The 18861-nt window shown below is 30.8% G+C and overlaps 2 protein-coding genes and 2 long non-coding RNA genes across 6 annotated transcripts; 2 read left to right on the forward strand and 2 right to left on the reverse strand.

Annotated features, from left to right (window-relative positions):
• Nucleotides 1-26: 26 nt before the first annotated feature.
• LOC120430423 (uncharacterized) lies at nucleotides 27-2394 on the forward strand. Its single transcript, XM_039595524.2, has 2 exons — nucleotides 27-170; nucleotides 234-2394. Exon 2 carries the CDS (start codon nucleotides 1386-1388, stop codon nucleotides 2274-2276), a length of 891 nt encoding a protein of 296 aa, XP_039451458.1. The 5' UTR covers nucleotides 27-170; nucleotides 234-1385; the 3' UTR covers nucleotides 2277-2394.
• A 138-nt stretch (nucleotides 2395-2532) lies between these two features.
• LOC120431588 (uncharacterized) lies at nucleotides 2533-6084 on the reverse strand. The gene is made up of 4 exons (XR_008211839.1): nucleotides 5790-6084; nucleotides 5585-5669; nucleotides 5276-5419; nucleotides 2533-2828 (listed from the first exon to the last, which is right to left on the reverse strand). It is a non-coding gene; the product is annotated as an uncharacterized LOC120431588 (long non-coding RNA).
• Nucleotides 6085-8964: 2880 nt separating this feature from the next.
• Nucleotides 8965-12719, forward strand: LOC120430421 (uncharacterized). Of its 3 annotated transcripts, XM_052706502.1 has the most exons (4): nucleotides 8965-9332; nucleotides 9470-9624; nucleotides 10390-10519; nucleotides 10583-12719. In XM_052706502.1, exon 4 carries the CDS (start codon nucleotides 11735-11737, stop codon nucleotides 12626-12628), a length of 894 nt encoding a protein of 297 aa, XP_052562462.1. In that variant the 5' UTR covers nucleotides 8965-9332; nucleotides 9470-9624; nucleotides 10390-10519; nucleotides 10583-11734; the 3' UTR covers nucleotides 12629-12719. The 3 variants fall into 3 exon arrangements, with proteins under 3 accessions (XP_052562462.1, XP_052562463.1, XP_039451456.1); XM_052706503.1 differs by having other exon boundaries at nucleotides 8965-9978; XM_039595522.2 differs by having other exon boundaries at nucleotides 8965-9624.
• A 165-nt stretch (nucleotides 12720-12884) lies between these two features.
• On the reverse strand, nucleotides 12885-16417 carry LOC128092529 (uncharacterized). Its single transcript, XR_008211840.1, has 4 exons — nucleotides 16127-16417; nucleotides 15922-16006; nucleotides 15613-15756; nucleotides 12885-13180 (listed from the first exon to the last, which is right to left on the reverse strand). It is a non-coding gene; the product is annotated as an uncharacterized LOC128092529 (long non-coding RNA).
• Between the last annotated feature and the right edge of the window lie 2444 nt (nucleotides 16418-18861).

Here is an 18861-nt window from a genome sequence, read left to right on the forward strand (position 1 = left end):
GTTACCTATTTTTAACGTATTGCTTTTTTTTCGATTACAGAGTCTACTAGTTCCAACGCGGATGCACGTAGACGTGAAATGCGGACATTCCAGTTTGCCATCATATTTCCTTTCTTGGTGGCAACGTTAACTCCTGAAGCAGCAGGACATTTGAAGATGAAGAAGTGGGCGTAAGTTGTGTGGGATGCAGGCTGTGTAATTTGATTCTAATTGTGTTTTTTTTACATTTGCAGTCTCGACAAAACGGAGCTTTTGGCCGACAGCTTGAAGCGGAATTACGAAAGAAAACGTCGGAAGGAGCCCAACGACAGTTTCAACTCGACCGCGACCGTGAAGGAAACCCTTCCTGAATGGCGAGATGCTGGACGGACTTCTCGTGACGAAAATCCTGACGGGAGTTGTGAGTGATGAGTAATAAGAAAAGCTTGCTTTGTTTCTAATAAATTGTTTCATTTCTGAAGTTCAATTTAAAAAAAAACAGTGTAAATGAAACTAAAATTAAATAAAACATACTTTTAATTTAAGGAAAATACCGTAAAACATACCATAAATAAAATTAAAGTACAATAAAACTTGCTGTAGTTATTATTTATTTCAATGTACGAATATAGTTTAAACAGTACTATTTAGCAGGGAAAAAATCTTGAAGAACTATACATTTACTGTGAAATCCATTGTAATGGTTACTGTATTTGTTGTAAATGTATGATGTTTTCTATAGTCAGGGCAAGTTTTTGAATGAAAAATGCAACATTAGATTAACAGTAAAATGCGTCGTATTTGGAAAAAAAATGTATGGAAAAAATTCGAAATTTTTATGGTACCGGTGCATAACAACCCCCCTTTTTTATGGTAAAATCCCAAAATACGACGCAAATTATCTTAAAAAACGATGCTGTCTACTGTTAAAACACTGTCAAAATGACAATATATTTTATCGTTTTGTAACGTTAAAATTTACTGTAAGTTCATCAGAAATCTTTATGCGGGGCCCGCATAAAGTTTTACTATAAACCAACAGTAGATTTTATGGTTATCACACGATAAATTCTATGGTTATTTTTACCATGATTCTACAGTAGCCTTTATGTTTTTTCACCATAGAATATATCTTATTTTGGGAAATTACTATAAAAAAGGGGTATTGTTAGGCAAAGTCACCATAAAAATTTCGACTTTTCCCCATACAAAAAAAAACCAAAAACTATATATTCTACCGTATTTTCATTGATGCCTTTTCCGTCCAAAAAATTACCCTTACCATAGAAAACATCATCAGTCGGCTCTGTACTCGCGTGTGCACCAGACGTAGCTTTGTGCTCCGCGATCGAAAATTCGCTATTGTTGCTCGAACAAACAAACAACGCGTTGTGGAAGACTCTGAAATGAGTGCTGTCCGCAAAAATACGCTCGTCGTGGACTTCAGCGTCCTCCCAGAGCGTCCCAAGCTGGACATGGTGCAGCGGTTTGTGGAAAAAAGTCTGGGACTAAATCCCACCGACTTGAGAAGCATCCAGCTGCACAACATTCGCCATTGCGTGCTCATTCAGATGGCGGATCCAGCAGCCGCCGTCGAAGTAGCAGTGCAGCATCACCTCAAGCACGCCTTCCGGATCAGCCCGACGAAGAAGATCGCAATTCCGGTCTACGTCGACGATGACATCGTCGACGTTCGGATCCACGATCTCCCGCCGGACATGTCCAACATGCAGATCGCCGAAGCAATGCTCCAGTACGGCGAAGTTTTGACGATCAGGGACGAGGTTTGGAGAGACATTTTCGCCGGCGTACCCAATGGTGTGCGGGTGCTAAAAATGAAGATCTCCAAACCCGTTCCCTCGTACGTCACGATTTGCGGCCTTAGCAGTTTGGCTACACACACGGGTCAGATTTCCACGTGCCGACGATGTGGATTCCAGCGACACGTGTCGAAAAGCTGCTCCGAGGCAGCTAAAAAACAGCAACCGAAGCCGAAACCACAAAAAAATCCACCTCCATCTGGCCCTGTTTTGCCTATCGCCGATCTAGCAGCAGTACAATCCCAAGTCGTTGTTCCTCACACTCACGAGGACAATGGTAATGACGGATTTATTACTGTTGTAAAGAAAGGCAAAACAACAAGGAAGCAAGCACCCGAAGAAAAAAGATCGTGCTTGGACGACGACGACGACAAATCACCAACTCTCGATAACGACCAGCGCAACGATAATGGACATCTGATTGGACTACCAACAACAACCACGCCAAAAAGAAGGCTTTGGAAGCCAACTGTTTGACGTAGAACTACGTCGATAAAATGTATTATTATTATTTTTGTATTATTTTTTCAAAACTTGGCCAAATTATGGCAACAAAAGGCCAGTACCTCTAATAAAAAAAAAAAAAAAGAAAACATCATACATTTATAATAAAAACAGTAACCATTACAATGGTTTGCACAGTAGATTCACAGTTCTTCATGGATTTTTCCATACTAAATAGTACGGTTTAAACTATATTCGTACATTGAAATAAATAATAACTACAGTATGATTCATTGTATTTTCATTGTATTTATTTTTTTTTCTCCACTAAATTGTACTGTAAAACATATATTTATACATTGAAATTAATGGTCAATAAGGTAAGTTTTATTGTATTTTTACCGTTTTCTTTAATTTCACTTAATTTAGCACTTTTTTTCCGTGTCGTTTTCTTTTGTTATTCCGCTTCAATCCACACTGTTTGAAATTATTCGGAATGTCCGTAGCCGGTGCCGGATCAACTGCTTCGTAATTGGGATAGACATTCGCGTAATCTAGAAGCACAATCCTTAGTGAAATTAGCCCCTGTAGAAGAAAAAAACACTGAATTAGACATAAGGAAAATTTACATATATTTGGCATGTTAAGGATCCGGTTCATTTTCTATTAAATTAGCTGTTCTTAAATTCTGAAATTTAGAAATTCTTAAATTCCTAAATTCCTTAATTCCTAAATTTCCAAATTCCTAAATTCCAAAATTCCTAATTTCCTAAATTCCTAATTTCCTAAATTCCTAAATTCCTAAATTCCTAACTTCATAATTTCCTAATTTCCTTAACTCCTATATACTTAAATTCCTAATTCCCTAATTCCCTAAATTCCTAAATTCCAGAATTCCTATATTCCTGAATTCCCAAATTCACAAATCCCTTAATTCCTAAATTCCTAAATCATGAAATTTTGAAATTCTTAAATTCCTAAATTCCTAAATTCCTTAATTCCCAAATTCCAAAATTCCAAAATTCCAAAATTCCTAATTTCTTAAATTCCTAAATTCCTAACTTCATAATTTCCTAATTTCCTTAACTCCTATATTCTTAAATTCCTAATTCCCTAAATTCATAAATTCCTTAATTCCAGAATTCCTAAAATCCTATATTCCTGAATTCGCAAATTCACAATTCTTAAATTCCTAATTCCCTAAATTTATAAATTCCTTAATTCCAGAATTCCTAAAATCCTATATTCCTGAATTCGCAAATTCACAATTCCTAAATTCCAAATTTTCTAAATTCCTGAATTTTTAAATTCCTTTATTCCTAAATTCCTAATTTCATAAGTTCATAATTTAATAATTTCCTATATACCTGAATTCCTAAGGAATTAAGGAATCTAAATTCCAAAATTGAAAAAAAAACCTAAAAAATTCTAATTTCCTAGATTCTTAAATTCCATAATATCTCAATTCCTAAATTCTTAACTTCATAATTCCATAAATTCCTATAATCCTAAATTCCTTAAATTCCTAAATTCTTACATTTCTAAATTCCTGAATTCCTAAATTCCCAAATTCACAAATTCCCAAATTCCTAAGTTCCAAAATTTCCAAAATCCAAAATTCTTAAATTCCTTAATTACAAACTTGCAAAATTCCAAAATTGCAAAATTGCAAAATTCCAAAATTGCAAAATTCCAAAATTCCAAAATTCCTTAATTCTAAAATTCTAAAATTCCAATACTCCAAAATTCCATAATTCCTAAATTCTTAAATTTCTAAATTTCTAAATTCCAAATTCAAAAATTCCAATACTCCAAAATTCCATAATTCCTAAATTCTTAAATTTCTAAATTTCTAAATTTCTAAATATCTAAGTATCTAAATTTCAAAATTTCTAAATTTCAAAATTTCTAAATTTCTAAATTTCAAAATTTCTAAATTTCTAAATTTCTAAATTTCTAAATTTCTAAATTTCTAAATTTCTAAATTTCTAAATTTCTAAATTTCTAAATTTCTAAATTTCTAAATTTCTAAATTTCTAAATTTCTAAATTTCTAAATTTCTAAATTTCTAAATTTCTAAATTTCTAAATTTCTAAATTTCTAAATTTCTAAATTTCTAAATTTCTAAATTTCTAAATTTCTAAATTTCTAAATTTCTAAATTTCTAAATTTCTAAATTTCTAAATTTCTAAATTTCTAAATTTCTAAATTTCAAATTTCTAAATTTCTAAATTTCTAAATTTCTTAATTTCAAAATTTTTAAATTCCTAAATTTCTTAATTTCAAAATTTTTAAATTCCTAAATTCCTAAAATCCTAAATTGCTAAAATCCTAAAAATCAATCAGAATTTTAGCAAAAAAAAATATAAAAAATACTAAAAACATTCCATTTTTTCGTACTCGATTATCCGATAACTCGACTATTTCGGTTTATTTTGATTAATATCGAAAAATCAATACCGAAGAAGGAAAAATTCTACTTTTATTTTGGACTGAAATTTTAGTTCACTCATACAAAATAAGTTGATTCGATCTGTTGGTTACAGTTTTCCATTTTAGGTTACACAATTTTGTAATTTTAAAATTTTAGAATTTTTTTAAACTCAAATTTTCTGATTTTCTAAATTTAAATTATTTGAAATAAATTGTAGAATTCTTAAACATTTGAATCCTAGAAAATCTCTTTAAAAAAATATGATTTTTCTCTATGGTTTCCAATATTCTGAACAATAAGCAAAATCCTGCTTTTTGATTTTCGTTCTTTCAAGATTCAGCGTTTTGAGATTCGGTTTGATGAGCAGCTCTGGATTATCAATATTTTTACATTAAATACAACTTTATTTGTAATTTTCAGTTGCATTGAAATGTGCAAATCCAAATTATTTGATTCACTAATCAAAACAAATTGCACCGCGTGAAACGCTACATTCCGTTTCTGTTACTTTTCAGCTGCGTACCGCAAAAAAAAATCGTGACCTTCTCCTTGACGTTTGAAAGTTTTCCGAGCTGCGCAGCCCCAACACAGAACTCACCTAACGATTTTCGCCTCCAGGCGAGACGAGCTCACCATCCGGAACAAACACGGCCGAAAGTGACCGCAGCAGGCGCCGGGTCCTCTCCCAATCGAACGCATCCGTTGGGTTGTGTCCCGTTAGCGAACCCGGTGGGAGAAGTCCCTGTGAAAAGAGAAACAAACAGTTTGTTTAGATCAAATGTTGCTGCAGTAGGCCACGAAAGATGTCTGCTGCTGCTACGGAGATTTCGCACCGTGGCTCTCCCCTCCCACAACAAATCAGAGGAAAGTTTTCCAAGCAAAATTCCACCACAGCTGAAATACTCACCCAAAATGGTTGACAATTTCAAATTTGCTTTTCCGGATCGGTGACTCGGCAGATTTTTTCTGCCGGAAACGTGTGGAAGAAGTCCCTGTAAAGTAGAAAAAAACAAACACTGTGATAAAGCAATCTGCCCAAGCAGGCAATAGATAGTGCCGCTGCTGTTTTGTTTGGAATTCCCCTCCACCCTCACGAAACTCAAAATACTCACCCAAAGTTCCGCCATCCCGGAGCCGCTCCAATTCGAACTTCGAACATCCGTCCACCAACACTAGGATCGCGTTCGGCAACTTGATTGCCAATCGCCGGATGTTGCCAATTGGCTTAAACGACCGCCTCAACGCGAAAAATCCGGGTTTCCCCTAAAACTTCAGCAAACACCGTCAACACGAACATGATCGGACACGCGCGAGTAAAAAAAGTGACAGCTCGCTCGAACCATGGTGCGTTCGTTTCAGGAGCGTCGCACGGGTTCAGTGTAACTTGGTGTAACGGTGCGTTCGTTGCATGAGCGTCGGCTGAACAGGTTCAGTGTAAAGTTGGGTTTGTTAATTGATATTGGAATGTTTAAATGTTTAAATGTTTAAATGTTTAAATGTTTAAATGTTTAAATGTTTAAATGTTTAAATGTTTAAATGTTTAAATGTTTAAATGTTTAAATGTTTAAATGTTTAAATGTTTAAATGTTTAAATGTTTAAATGTTTAAATGTTTAAATGTTTAAATGTTTAAATGTTTAAATGTTTAAATGTTTAAATGTTTAAATGTTTAAATGTTTAAATGTTTAAATGTTTAAATGTTTAAATGTTTAAATGTTTAAATGTTTAAATGTTTAAATGTTTAAATGTTTAAATGTTTAAATGTTTAAATGTTTAAATGTTTAAATGTTTAAATGTTTAAATGTTTAAATGTTTAAATGTTTAAATGTTTAAATGTTTAAATGTTTAAATGTTTAAATGTTTAAATGTTTAAATGTTTAAATGTTTAAATGTTTAAATGTTTAAATGTTTAAATGTTTAAATGTTTAAATGTTTAAATGTTTAAATGTTTAAATGTTTAAATGTTTAAATGTTTAAATGTTTAAATGTTTAAATGTTTAAATGTTTAAATGTTTAAATGTTTAAATGTTTAAATGTTTAAATGTTTAAATGTTTAAATGTTTAAATGTTTAAATGTTTAAATGTTTAAATGTTTAAATGTTTAAATGTTTAAATGTTTAAATGTTTAAATGTTTAAATGTTTAAATGTTTAAATGTTTAAATGTTTAAATGTTTAAATGTTTAAATGTTTAAATGTTTAAATGTTTAAATGTTTAAATGTTTAAATGTTTAAATGTTTAAATGTTTAAATGTTTAAATGTTTAAATGTTTAAATGTTTAAATGTTTAAATGTTTAAATGTTTAAATGTTTAAATGTTTAAATGTTCTAAGGATTCAAGATTGTCCTTCCGTGTGGATTTATCGGACCGCGCACTGAATTCACATACCAGAGATCGCCGGTTCAGATCCCGCAGCGGGCACCCTGAAATTCTAAGTGTCAGTATGGGGTTTCGGTGCCTTCGCTCCGTGACATACTCTCGTACACATAGGAGCCCAGGGTGGCGAAGTCCTTGTAGATAAAAGGAAGACACTAGTGGTTGGTACTAGCAATTGTGGCCGACAGCTAAAGTCAAATTCGTTTTCGTTTCGTTCTTAGGATAAAAAAAGTTAAACTCGGTAAGTATTGAGAATTAATTTTAAAATACCAGAAATATAATTTCAATGCCAAATTGAATTTTTAATAGTCATATGATGTTTTGATAAAGTGCACTGTTTTAATGTGAACACTCAACCACAGACAAGTTTTGTGTCTCAACCCTCAGTGTTTAAAGTTTATTTTGCGTTTGCTTCTTTTAGGTTTTTATAGGTTAGGTGTCCACACACTTTTTTTGTATGGAGCGTAAACAATTGCCAACACGCCCAACCGTGAAAAAAATAAATATAATAATTTTTAAAATTCAAGATCATAAAAAATCAAAATGCCATTTTACATTTTTACATTTTGAAATGTCGAAGTTTTTACATTTTGACATTTTCACCATTCTACATTTTTTTACATTTTAACATTTTCCGGTTTGTACACCTCCTTACCCTGATAAAAAGTCTGACTAACATGATATCGTTGCCAAATAAAATTACAATTACATTTAAACATTGAAACATTGAAACATTTAAACATTTAAACATTTAAACATTTAAACATTTAAACATTTAAACATTTAAACATTTAAACATTTAAACATTTAAACATTTAAACATTTAAACATTTAAACATTTAAACATTTAAACATTTAAACATTTAAACATTTAAACATTTAAACATTTAAACATTTAAACATTTAAACATTTAAACATTTAAACATTTAAACATTTAAACATTTAAACATTTAAACATTTAAACATTTAAACATTTAAACATTTAAACATTTAAACATTTAAACATTTAAACATTTAAACATTTAAACATTTAAACATTTAAACATTTAAACATTTAAACATTTAAACATTTAAACATTTAAACATTTAAACATTTAAACATTTAAACATTTAAACATTTAAACATTTAAACATTTAAACATTTAAACATTTAAACATTTAAACATTTAAACATTTAAACATTTAAACATTTAAACATTTAAACATTTAAACATTTAAACATTTAAACATTTAAACATTTAAACATTTAAACATTTAAACATTTAAACATTTAAACATTTAAACATTTAAACATTTAAACATTTAAACATTTAAACATTTAAACATTTAAACATTTAAACATTTAAACATTTAAACATTTAAACATTTAAACATTTAAACATTTAAACATTTAAACATTTAAACATTTAAACATTTAAACATTTAAACATTTAAACATTTAAACATTTAAACATTTAAACATTTAAACATTTAAACATTTAAACATTTAAACATTTAAACATTTAAACATTTAAACATTTAAACATTTAAACATTTAAACATTTAAACATTTAAACATTTAAACATTTAAACATTTAAACATTTAAACATTTAAACATTTAAACATTTAAACATTTAAACATTTAAACATTTAAACATTTAAACATTTAAACATTTAAACATTTAAACATTTAAACATTTAAACATTTAAACATTTAAACATTTAAACATTTAAACATTTAAACATTTAAACATTTAAACATTTAAACATTTAAACATTTAAACATTTGAACATTTAAACATTTAAACATTTCAACATTTCAACATTTCAACATTTAAACATTTAAACATTTAAACATTTAAACATTTAAACATTTAAACATTTAAACATTTAAACATTTAAACATTTAAACATTTAAACATTTAAACATTTAAACATTTAAACATTTAAACATTTAAACATTTAAACATTTAAACATTTAAACATTATTGCGAAATAAATTAAAAAAAAAACTCGTAAAAAAGCAATAAATAAGAATCATAAAACGAACGCACCATTATACAGAAACTGTGCAGCCGACGCTCTTGAAACGAACGCACCATGATTGAGCGAGCTGCGAGCTGTCAAACTTTTTCTCTCGCGCGTGTTCATTCATGTTTCGTGTTGGCCGTGTTGGCTGCAGTTTCGAATCGAAATCAAGTTTTACTCGCGTGTGCTTATGAAAAATAACTTCCGTCATCAAATCTGCCGGGTGAACGAACCGGAACATCTCCGGGATGGCGGATTTTTCTCACATTTGGGTAAGTTTTTGGAGTTTTATTAATTTTGGAGAGGGCGGAATCCCCCTGAAGCAACAGCAGGTTGTTGCCATGACCTGCTTCGAAAAATTGTCAAACTTTTTTTTGTATTATTTGTGTCTTTCTGTGGGCGTGTGGAGCTGTTCGGTTACGGGACAAAACCCGCAGTGGAAACGCAGACCCGGCGCATACTGCGGACATTTCCGGCCACCGTCAATAATCCATTCCGAATGGAGGCCTCCAAGATGCCAAGTGCTCGATCTGGAAAAGCTACGAGGAGTTCGAACATCTTCGTGTGAGTATTTGACATTTTATTCTATTGGAAAAGGATAGAGCCACGGGGCGGAATCCCACTCCGCAGTAGGCAAGAAAACTGTGACGTAGCAAATGAGCTCAAAGAACTCAGTGGTTTGACAGGTGTCGTTTTCACGACTTAGCATTTCTTTTTTGAATTTGAATTTGCTTCCGGTTGCGCGAAACGTCAAAACCCGAGTTTTTTTTCGGATAAGTGTGCATCTGTCCGTGTTCGTGTACGCGCAACTGACCACGTAGTTGTCGTTCCCGTGGCCGTGCTCTAGGCTGTGTCCTTGTCCGAACTCCTGACCGTGTTCGTGTCTGTGCTTCTGGCCGTTTTCGTGTCCCTGGCCATGTAGGTGCCTGTTCCTGGCCAATCCCGTGGCCGTGTCCTTGTCGTGCTCCTAACCGTGTTTGTGTCCATGCGAAACGGAACAACCGGAACAAAGTTTTGAGTCCCGGCACTGACACCTGTCAAAAAAGTTCATTTGGTTTATTTATGTTGTATTTCGTGAGAGCTAAATTTATTTGATTCTTGCTTGTTCGAGTGTCAGAAGTAGAATGGTGAATGAATGCTTGAATGATTGATGGTTGCTTCGATTGCTTGAATGGGTTGCTTCGTTAGTCCAACAATTTACCTTTGAGGTTAAGTTCCGAGCTTTTCTCCTTTGTAGCAGCAGACATTTTCCGTGGCTTGCCTGGGCAGGCCGATGTGTTTTCTTTTAGGTTACCTATTTTTAACGTATTGCTTTTTTTTCGATTACAGAGTCTACTAGTTCCAACGCGGATGCACGTAGACGTGAAATGCGGACATTCCAGTTTGCCATCATATTTCCTTTCTTGGTGGCAACGTTAACTCCTGAAGCAGCAGGACATTTGAAGATGAAGAAGTGGGCGTAAGTTGTGTGGGATGCAGGCTGTGTAATTTGATTCTAATTGTGTTTTTTTTACATTTGCAGTCTCGACAAAACGGAGCTTTTGGCCGACAGCTTGAAGCGGAATTACGAAAGAAAACGTCGGAAGGAGCCCAACGACAGTTTCAACTCGACCGCGACCGTGAAGGAAACCCTTCCTGAATGGCGAGATGCTGGACGGACTTCTCGTGACGAAAATCCTGACGGGAGTTGTGAGTGATGAGTAATAAGAAAAGCTTGCTTTGTTTCTAATAAATTGTTTCATTTCTGAAGTTCAATTTAAAAAAAAACAGTGTAAATGAAACTAAAATTAAATAAAACATACTTTTAATTTAAGGAAAATACCGTAAAACATACCATAAATAAAATTAAAGTACAATAAAACTTGCTGTAGTTATTATTTATTTCAATGTACGAATATAGTTTAAACAGTACTATTTAGCAGGGAAAAAATCTTGAAGAACTATACATTTACTGTGAAATCCATTGTAATGGTTACTGTATTTGTTGTAAATGTATGATGTTTTCTATAGTCAGGGCAAGTTTTTGAATGAAAAATGCAACATTAGATTAACAGTAAAATGCGTCGTATTTGGAAAAAAAATGTATGGAAAAAATTCGAAATTTTTATGGTACCGGTGCATAACAACCCCCCTTTTTTATGGTAAAATCCCAAAATACGACGCAAATTATCTTAAAAAACGATGCTGTCTACTGTTAAAACACTGTCAAAATGACAATATATTTTATCGTTTTGTAACGTTAAAATTTACTGTAAGTTCATCAGAAATCTTTATGCGGGGCCCGCATAAAGTTTTACTATAAACCAACAGTAGATTTTATGGTTATCACACGATAAATTCTATGGTTATTTTTACCATGATTCTACAGTAGCCTTTATGTTTTTTCACCATAGAATATATCTTATTTTGGGAAATTACTATAAAAAAGGGGTATTGTTAGGCAAAGTCACCATAAAAATTTCGACTTTTCCCCATACAAAAAAAAACCAAAAACTATATATTCTACCGTATTTTCATTGATGCCTTTTCCGTCCAAAAAATTACCCTTACCATAGAAAACATCATCAGTCGGCTCTGTACTCGCGTGTGCACCAGACGTAGCTTTGTGCTCCGCGATCGAAAATTCGCTATTGTTGCTCGAACAAACAAACAACGCGTTGTGGAAGACTCTGAAATGAGTGCTGTCCGCAAAAATACGCTCGTCGTGGACTTCAGCGTCCTCCCAGAGCGTCCCAAGCTGGACATGGTGCAGCGGTTTGTGGAAAAAAGTCTGGGACTAAATCCCACCGACTTAAGAAGCATCCAGCTGCACAACATTCGCCATTGCGTGCTCATTCAGATGGCGGATCCAGCAGCCGCCGTCGAAGTAGCAGTGCAGCATCACCTCAAGCACGCCTTCCGGATCAGCCCGACGAAGAAGATCGCAATTCCGGTCTACGTCGACGATGACATCGTCGACGTTCGGATCCACGATCTCCCGCCGGACATGTCCAACATGCAGATCGCCGAAGCAATGCTCCAGTACGGCGAAGTTTTGACGATCAGGGACGAGGTTTGGAGAGACATTTTCGCCGGCGTACCCAATGGTGTGCGGGTGCTAAAAATGAAGATCTCCAAACCCGTTCCCTCGTACGTCACGATTTGCGGCCTTAGCAGTTTGGCTACACACACGGGTCAGATTTCCACGTGCCGACGATGTGGATTCCAGCGACACGTGTCGAAAAGCTGCTCCGAGGCAGCTAAAAAACAGCAACCGAAGCCGAAACCACAAAAAAATCCACCTCCATCTGGCCCTGTTTTGCCTATCGCCGATCTAGCAGCAGTACAATCCCAAGTCGTTGTTCCTCACACTCACGAGGACAATGGTAATGACGGATTTATTACTGTTGTAAAGAAAGGCAAAACAACAAGGAAGCAAGCACCCGAAGAAAAAAGATCGTGCTTGGACGACGACGACGACGACAAATCACCAACTCTCGATAACGACCAGCGCAACGATAATGGACATCTGATTGGACTACCAACAACAACCACGCCAAAAAGAAGGCTTTGGAAGCCAACTGTTTGACGTAGAACTACGTCGATAAAATGTATTATTATTATTTTTGTATTATTTTTTCAAAACTTGGCCAAATTATGGCAACAAAAGGCCAGTACCTCTAATAAAAAAAAAAAAAAAGAAAACATCATACATTTATAATAAAAACAGTAACCATTACAATGGTTTGCACAGTAGATTCACAGTTCTTCATGGATTTTTCCATACTAAATAGTACGGTTTAAACTATATTCGTACATTGAAATAAATAATAACTACAGTATGATTCATTGTATTTTCATTGTATTTATTTTTTTTTCTCCACTAAATTGTACTGTAAAACATATATTTATACATTGAAATTAATGGTCAATAAGGTAAGTTTTATTGTATTTTTACCGTTTTCTTTAATTTCACTTAATTTAGCACTTTTTTTCCGTGTCGTTTTCTTTTGTTATTCCGCTTCAATCCACACTGTTTGAAATTATTCGGAATGTCCGTAGCCGGTGCCGGATCAACTGCTTCGTAATTGGGATAGACATTCGCGTAATCTAGAAGCACAATCCTTAGTGAAATTAGCCCCTGTAGAAGAAAAAAACACTGAATTAGACATAAGGAAAATTTACATATATTTGGCATGTTAAGGATCCGGTTCATTTTCTATTAAATTAGCTGTTCTTAAATTCTGAAATTTAGAAATTCTTAACTTCCTAAATTCCTTAATTCCTAAATTTCCAAATTCCTAAATTCCAAAATTCCTAATTTCCTAAATTCCTAATTTCCTAAATTCCTAAATTCCTAAATTCCTAACTTCATAATTTCCTAATTTCCTTAACTCCTATATACTTAAATTCCTAATTCCCTAATTCCCTAAATTCCTAAATTCCAGAATTCCTATATTCCTGAATTCCCAAATTCACAAATCCCTTAATTCCTAAATTCCTAAATCATGAAATTTTGAAATTCTTAAATTCCTAAATTCCTAAATTCCTTAATTCCCAAATTCCAAAATTCCAAAATTCCAAAATTCCTAATTTCTTAAATTCCTAAATTCCTAACTTCATAATTTCCTAATTTCCTTAACTCCTATATTCTTAAATTCCTAATTCCCTAAATTCATAAATTCCTTAATTCCAGAATTCCTAAAATCCTATATTCCTGAATTCGCAAATTCACAATTCTTAAATTCCTAATTCCCTAAATTTATAAATTCCTTAATTCCAGAATTCCTAAAATCCTATATTCCTGAATTCGCAAATTCACAATTCCTAAATTCCAAATTTTCTAAATTCCTGAATTTTTAAATTCCTTTATTCCTAAATTCCTAATTTCATAAGTTCATAATTTAATAATTTCCTATATACCTGAATTCCTAAGGAATTAAGGAATCTAAATTCCAAAATTGAAAAAAAAACCTAAAAAATTCTAATTTCCTAGATTCTTAAATTCCATAATATCTCAATTCCTAAATTCTTAACTTCATAATTCCATAAATTCCTATAATCCTAAATTCCTTAAATTCCTAAATTCTTACATTTCTAAATTCCTGAATTCCTAAATTCCCAAATTCACAAATTCCCAAATTCCTAAGTTCCAAAATTTCCAAAATCCAAAATTCTTAAATTCCTTAATTACAAACTTGCAAAATTCCAAAATTGCAAAATTGCAAAATTCCAAAATTGCAAAATTCCAAAATTCCAAAATTCCTTAATTCTAAAATTCTAAAATTCCAATACTCCAAAATTCCATAATTCCTAAATTCTTAAATTTCTAAATTTCTAAATTTCTAAATTCCAAATTCAAAAATTCCAATACTCCAAAATTCCATAATTCCTAAATTCTTAAATTTCTAAATTTCTAAATTTCTAAATATCTAAGTATCTAAATTTCTAAATTTCTAAATTTCTAAATTTCAAAATTTCAAAATTTCAAAATTTCAAAATTTCAAAATTTCTAAATTTCTAAATTTCTAAATTTCTAAATTTCTAAATTTCTAAATTTCTAAATTTCTAAATTTCTAAATTTCTAAATTTCTAAATTTCTAAATTTCTAAATTTCTAAATTTCTAAATTTCTAAATTTCTAAATTTCTAAATTTCTAAATTTCTAAATTTCTAAATTTCTAAATTTCTAAATTTCTAAATTTCTAAATTTCTAAATTTCTAAATTTCTAAATTTCTAAATTTCAAAATTTCAAAATTTCTAAATTTCTAAATTTCTAAATTTCTTAATTTCAAAATTTTTAAATTCCTAAATTTCTTAATTTCAAAATTTTTAAATTCCTAAATTCCTAAAATCTTAAATTGCTAAAATCCTAAAAATCAATCAGAATTTTAGTAAAAAAAAATATAAAAAATACTAAAAACATTCCATTTTTTCGTACTCGATTATCCGATAACTCGACTATTTCGGTTTATTTTGATTAATATCGAAAAATCAATACCGAAGAAGGAAAAATTCTACTTTTATTATGGACTGAAATTTTAGTTCACTCATACAAAATAAGTTGATTCGATCTGTTGGTTACAGTTTTCCATTTTAGGTTACACAATTTTGTAATTTTAAAATTTTAGAATTTTTTTAAACTCAAATTTTCTGATTTTCTAAATTTAAATTATTTGAAATAAATTGTAGAATTCTTAAACATTTGAATCCTAGAAAATCTCTTTAAAAAAATATGATTTTTCTCTATGGTTTCCAATATTCTGAACAATAAGCAAAATCCTGCTTTTTGATTTTCGTTCTTTCAAGATTCAGCGTTTTGAGATTCGGTTTGATGAGCAGCTCTGGATTATCAATATTTTTACATTAAATACAACTTTATTTGTAATTTTCAGTTGCATTGAAATGTGCAAATCCAAATTATTTGATTCACTAATCAAAACAAATTGCACCGCGTGAAACGCTACATTCCGTTTCTGTTACTTTTCAGCTGCGTACCGCAAAAAAAAATCGTGACCTTCTCCTTGACGTTTGAAAGTTTTCCGAGCTGCGCAGCCCCAACACAGAACTCACCTAACGATTTTCGCCTCCAGGCGAGACGAGCTCACCATCCGGAACAAACACGGCCGAAAGTGACCGCAGCAGGCGCCGGGTCCTCTCCCAATCGAACGCATCCGTTGGGTTGTGTCCCGTTAGCGAACCCGGTGGGAGAAGTCCCTGTGAAAAGAGAAACAAACAGTTTGTTTAGATCAAATGTTGCTGCAGTAGGCCACGAAAGATGTCTGCTGCTGCTACGGAGATTTCGCACCGTGGCTCTCCCCTCCCACAACAAATCAGAGGAAAGTTTTCCAAGCAAAATTCCACCACAGCTGAAATACTCACCCAAAATGGTTGACAATTTCAAATTTGCTTTTCCGGATCGGTGACTCGGCAGATTTTTTCTGCCGGAAACGTGTGGAAGAAGTCCCTGTAAAGTAGAAAAAAACAAACACTGTGATAAAGCAATCTGCCCAAGCAGGCAATAGATAGTGCCGCTGCTGTTTTGTTTGGAATTCCCCTCCACCCTCACGAAACTCAAAATACTCACCCAAAGTTCCGCCATCCCGGAGCCGCTCCAATTCGAACTTCGAACATCCGTCCACCAACACTAGGATCGCGTTCGGCAACTTGATTGCCAATCGCCGGATGTTGCCAATTGGCTTAAACGACCGCCTCAACGCGAAAAATCCGGGTTTCCCCTAAAACTTCAGCAAACACCGTCAACACGAACATGATCGGACACGCGCGAGTAAAAAAAGTGACAGCTCGCTCGAACCATGGTGCGTTCGTTTCAGGAGCGTCGCACGGGTTCAGTGTAACTTGGTGTAACGGTGCGTTCGTTGCATGAGCGTCGGCTGAACAGGTTCAGTGTAAAGTTGGGTTTGTTAATTGATATTGGAATGTTTAAATGTTTAAATGTTTAAATGTTTAAATGTTTAAATGTTTAAATGTTTAAATGTTTAAATGTTTAAATGTTTAAATGTTTAAATGTTTAAATGTTTAAATGTTTAAATGTTTAAATGTTTAAATGTTTAAATGTTTAAATGTTTAAATGTTTAAATGTTTAAATGTTTAAATGTTTAAATGTTTAAATGTTTAAATGTTTAAATGTTTAAATGTTTAAATGTTTAAATGTTTAAATGTTTAAATGTTTAAATGTTTAAATGTTTAAATGTTTAAATGTTTAAATGTTTAAATGTTTAAATGTTTAAATGTTTAAATGTTTAAATGTTTAAATGTTAAATGTTTAAATGTTTAAATGTTTAAATGTTTAAATGTTTAAATGTTTAAATGTTTAAATGTTTAAATGTTTAAATGTTTAAATGTTTAAATGTTTAAATGTTTAAATGTTTAAATGTTTAAATGTTTAAATGTTTAAATGTTTAAATGTTTAAATGTTTAAATGTTTAAATGTTTAAATGTTTAAATGTTTAAATGTTTAAATGTTTAAATGTTTAAATGTTTAAATGTTTAAATGTTTAAATGTTTAAATGTTTAAATGTTTAAATGTTTAAATGTTTAAATGTTTAAATGTTTAAATGTTTAAATGTTTAAATGTTTAAATGTTTAAATGTTTAAATGTTTAAATGTTTAAATGTTTAAATGTTTAAATGTTTAAATGTTTAAATGTTTAAATGTTTAAATGTTTAAATGTTTAAATGTTTAAATGTTTAAATGTTTAAATGTTTAAATGTTTAAATGTTTAAATGTTTAAATGTTTAAATGTTTAAATGTTTAAATGTTTAAATGTTTAAATGTTTAAATGTTTAAATGTTTAAATGTTTAAATGTTTAAATGTTTAAATGTTTAAATGTTTAAATGTTTAAATGTTTAAATGTTTAAATGTTTAAATGTTTAAATGTTTAAATGTTTAAATGTTTAAATGTTTAAATGTTTAAATGTTTAAATGTTCAAATGTTTAAATGTTTTAAATGTTTAAATGTTTAAATGTTTTAAATGTTTAAATGTTTAAATGTTTAAATGTTTAAATGTTTAAATGTTTAAATGTTTAAATGTTTAAATGTTTTAAATGTTTAAATGTTTAAATGTTTAAATGTTTAAATGTTTAAACGTTTAAATGTTTAAATGGTTGAATGTTTAAATGTTTAAATGTTTAACTGTTTAAATGTTTAAATGTTTAAATGTTTAAATGTTTAAATGTTTAAATGTTTAAATGTTTAAATGTTTAAATGTTTAAATGTTTAAATGTTTAAATGTTTAAATGTTTAAATGTTTAAATGTTTAAATGTTTAAATGTTTAAATGTTTAAATGTTTAAATGTTTAAATGTTTAAATGTTTAAATGTTTAAATGTTTAAATGTTTAAATGTTTAAATGTTTAAATGTTTAAATGTTTAAATGTTTAAATGTTTAAATGTTTAAATGTTTAAATGTTTAAATGTTTAAATGTTTAAATGTTTAAATGTTTAAATGTTTAAATGTTTAAATGTTTAAATGTTTAAATGTTTAAATGTTTAAATGTTTAAATGTTTAAATGTTTAAATGTTTAAATGTTTAAATGTTTAAATGTTTAAATGTTTAAATGTTTAAATGTTTAAATGTTTAAATGTTTAAATGTTTAAATGTTTAAATGTTTAAATGTTTAAATGTTTAAATGTTTAAATGTTTAAATGTTTAAATGTTTAAATGTTTAAATGTTTAAATGTTTAAATGTTTAAATGTTTAAATGTTTAAATGTTTAAATGTTTAAATGTTTAAATGTTTAAATGTTTAAATGTTTAAATGTTTAAATGTTTAAATGTTTAAATGTTTAAATGTTTAAATGTTTAAATGTTTAAATGTTTAAACGTTTAAATGTTTAAATGTTTAAATGTATCCCTTATACCATATATCCCTAGGTTTTTTACCCTTTATTCAACTGTATACACTGTTTACATGATATTTCCCTTATTTAAACTGTTTTTCCACTGTTTACACTGTATCCTGTAAAAGCCTTATTCCACTGTTATCCCATGATTCCTGATTCAATTTATACCCTAGATATCCCTGATTACACTTAGATCCCTGATAACCTAGTATTATCCCATGTTACACTGAAACCCTGTAACCCATGAACCCATGTAAACAAATTACCCTTATACCCATTGTAACCCCCCCAGATACCCATTTATCCCAGTAATCCCTGTATCAACCATGGTTTTAAATTCACTGTTACCCTGAATACCCAGTTATTCACCTGAATATTCCCATTATTCCCTTATTCCACAGTAATCCCATTTACCCAGTGTATCCCTGTTTCCCTAGTAACCCATGGTATTTCCAC

This window comes from Culex pipiens, chromosome 1, assembly GCF_016801865.2.
Source record: "Culex pipiens pallens isolate TS chromosome 1, TS_CPP_V2, whole genome shotgun sequence".
Lineage (NCBI taxonomy): Eukaryota > Metazoa > Arthropoda > Insecta > Diptera > Culicidae > Culex > Culex pipiens.

Bases quoted from the DNA above. Each gene is read 5' to 3' on its own strand.
- LOC120430423 (XM_039595524.2), top strand. From the start codon at position 1,386: ATGAGTGCTGTCCGCAAAAATACGCTCGTCGTGGACTTCAGCGTCCTC.
- LOC120430421 (XM_052706503.1), top strand. From the start codon at position 11,735: ATGAGTGCTGTCCGCAAAAATACGCTCGTCGTGGACTTCAGCGTCCTC.